Source organism: Triticum dicoccoides, chromosome 7B, assembly GCF_002162155.2.
Source record: "Triticum dicoccoides isolate Atlit2015 ecotype Zavitan chromosome 7B, WEW_v2.0, whole genome shotgun sequence".
In the NCBI taxonomy this organism is placed as follows: domain Eukaryota; kingdom Viridiplantae; phylum Streptophyta; class Magnoliopsida; order Poales; family Poaceae; genus Triticum; species Triticum dicoccoides.
Genome location: NC_041393.1, coordinates 420968036 through 420971049, shown reverse-complemented (window position 1 = coordinate 420971049; position 3014 = coordinate 420968036). Strand labels below are relative to the sequence as shown.

The window sequence follows — 3014 nt, the reverse complement described above, 5'->3', positions numbered from 1 at the left end:
ACCATTAGACTCATTTTAATATTTGGATGATTTAAGAGAGGGCCATACTTTTCAAGAGCCAATGCTAATATTCCCTGATTATTTAAGATTGCTGAACTAGTTGCGTATTTGTGACAAAATGCGCTTTACTTGGTATAACTTCAAATATATTCCTTGAAGCAATCTTGTTGTTGATGTCTCTAGTTAGTTATGTATATCTGTAAGGACAGGGCCATGATAGGCAAGATTGCTATCTCAACATAGAGTAGTTTTTAAATTGAGCTTACAGCAGCCACCTAATAAGGCCAAAGAAGCATGAACAGAAACTGACCTACAATAATAACATATCCATGACTAGCCAGGAGCATAGTACTAGTATGCATCTTTAACTACAGTAGCAGCATGTTATGCTGGTGGATTAGAGAACACTGGAAAGAGCTAGCATCTAAAAGGTCTCAAGTGTCATAGGCCAAGCATGTAGCTGGAGGAGATGACATGACAGCAATCTTTCTCTTGGGAATGTCCAATGAGCACTCACTCTCCTTTGCCCTTTCATTAATCAAAAGGCAAATTAATTGGGATCTGTTGAAGCTTTATGCCCCAAACCACTAGCATCTACTATGAAGCATCCCACAAGGAGATGTCTCACCAGGTGGCAGCCTCCCACAGCCCCTCCATTTCACTGATGAATCCAGACTGACATCTGGGAGAAGTGGTTTTTCTTGTTCTCATCTCCATACACCCTTTATGCAAAACCTTTAGGGACTGACTCTCCAGAACTTGTTTGTCAACCATTGATGTGAAGGTATTCTTGAAGACCAAAGCACAAATTTTATATGTGATGCAGGCAATCAAAGAACTTGCAATCTGAATCAAACGTGAGACAATGGTCTTCTTAAGGCTCACAAGTCTCCAGAATTCAGATTCATGCACACCTTCAAAACCGGGGAAGATGCATTTAGTTTCTAGAACCACTCATGTTTTATTTTCAGCGCATAATGTAGAGATCAAAATAATTACTCTATGTTTATGCCAGGGCGTATTTTTAACGAGGAAACATCGTTTTCGCCAACAAGGTACTATATATTCTCATTCGGAAGAAAAAAGAGCAACTTTCATGTGTCCTCAAGTTTACCCTGTGTTTGCTCTGCTTTGTGTGTGCCAAAAAGAAAATGTTAAGAGGGTGATAGGGATGAAGAATTTTTTGGAGCACTATCAAGTGAGGTGTTTAAAACTGCAAATTGTTGGGTACAGATGCTTTGTCCAACAAAAGAGATGGAAAAGAGGGGTTATTGACATGACACCAAATGAGCATCCTGTTTTGATTAAGCTAGCAAAGCTAGCTATCTTTATAACAAGACATATAGTCGTAAAGCAAACAGAGGAGGAATTCATAGACAGACATTAGCCACCTAATGTTGCGGCAAAGAAGGTCAGCAAATTGTTCTAAAAAAACAGAAAAATGGCAATACATCTAGCACTTATCTGATCTCTTTACAATGCCTTTTCTTTGTTCCTCTATTTCCTTAGCCCGTCATACTTGTGCCAACAAAAGAAATTTACTACTAGCAATCATCAACACTTGATCTTTTTTTGTATGGAATTTTACTAGTTTGTGCCATACATTTTTGTTGTTGTTGCACCAAAGGTTGACTTGAGAAAGCTCATACGACCCGGCTGTCATGTCAATTGGACGGTCACGATCGATGTCCGTTCCATGAACCGCCACATGTCTCATCTTGGCGAACTCAATAGAATGGAACAGAGTCATGAGGCCAAGTGTAAAGGGTGTACAACATGTGTGCATCGCCACACATGGATTCCAAGGTGCCACACCAACTTTCTTCCCTCCCATCTGTTCGCTTGACCGCCCAAATGCCTCAAACGCTGATTGGTAGGGGACGATGTAGGCCTAGAGAGGCAATTATTATTATTGTGTGGGATGCGAGGGGAGGGGGAAGGGAATTGGTTCTTGCTCCCACTATAAAAACGACATCTCTAGCCTCACCTGTGGTTTAACCAGGACAGTAGTCTCACATAGAGAGAGCTGCAAGGGTGCAACCGCAGCAACCTCGAAGCTAGTCCAAACTAGTGGAAGGTTGTGTGCAATCCATCTTCATCTTCGTCTCTCCATCTACCCCTTAACAATCATCCACCCATCCATCGATCATCATCATCATCATCATCCATGGCGAGAGGCAAGGTCCAGCTCCGCCGCATCGAGAACCCCGTTCACCGGCAGGTCACCTTCTGCAAGCGCCGCGCGGGGCTCCTCAAGAAGGCCAGGGAGCTCTCCGTCCTCTGCGACGCCGACATCGGCATCATCATCTTCTCCGCGCACGGCAAGCTCTACGACCTCGCCACCACTGGGTATGACTAGCTAGGATATGTACTTCCTCTCAATTCTCTTGATTGAGCGATTGCTCTCCTTCAACCTCGAGCTCATCATCTCTTTGTCTTCATCTTGAGCAGAACCATGGATGGGCTGATCGAGAGGTACAAGAGTGCCAGTGGAGAAGGCGTGGCCGCCGACGGCTGCGGCGACCAGAGAGTGGTAAGTAAGCTTCTTCTCATGTCCTCTCCTCTTCATGTACAAGTCTAAGTCACACATGGGACTTTTAAGTGGGCATGTCAGTTCTAAAACTTGGTGAAATTCTAAAACTTGACCGTGTTTGTCACTAGGACCCAAAGCAGGAGGCAATGGTGCTGAAACAAGAAATAGACCTTCTGCAGAAGGGACTGAGGTACTCCATCCTGCTTACACATTTCGCTTTGCTTCTACAGGTCACATTATTTATGCCCAAGTAAAGATCACATTAGCTCACAAATGGAGATGAAGTGATATACGTTTCCAGCATGTCTAGTTTATTTCATAAGCACCAACATAGTTTATCATTCAAAGCTGCCCTGGCAGTGGCGGGCCTTCAACGGGATTTGAGAGGGGCTGAATGAGTCTTAGGTAGAGTTGAAAGGGCTAATCTAGCGTGTTATGTTGAATTTGGCTCAAATAGTTTTAAATATTATGTGTTTACGCA

At 43.4% G+C, this 3014-nt stretch overlaps 1 protein-coding gene across 2 annotated transcripts in view; it reads left to right on the top strand.

Annotated features, from left to right (window-relative positions):
• The first annotated feature begins 1979 nt into the window (after nt 1-1979).
• The window catches only part of LOC119337926 (MADS-box transcription factor 26), a 2460-nt gene continuing 1425 nt past the window's right edge, over nt 1980-3014 (top strand). The window contains exons 1-3 of one of the 2 annotated variants that reach the window (XM_037610196.1): nt 1980-2349; nt 2452-2533; nt 2662-2723. In XM_037610196.1, coding sequence (XP_037466093.1) covers nt 2168-2349; nt 2452-2533; nt 2662-2723 — 326 coding nt within the window. In that variant the 5' untranslated portion in view covers nt 1980-2167. The remainder of the gene's footprint in view (nt 2350-2451; nt 2534-2661; nt 2724-3014) is intronic. The other variant, XM_037610197.1, reaches the window with a different exon arrangement.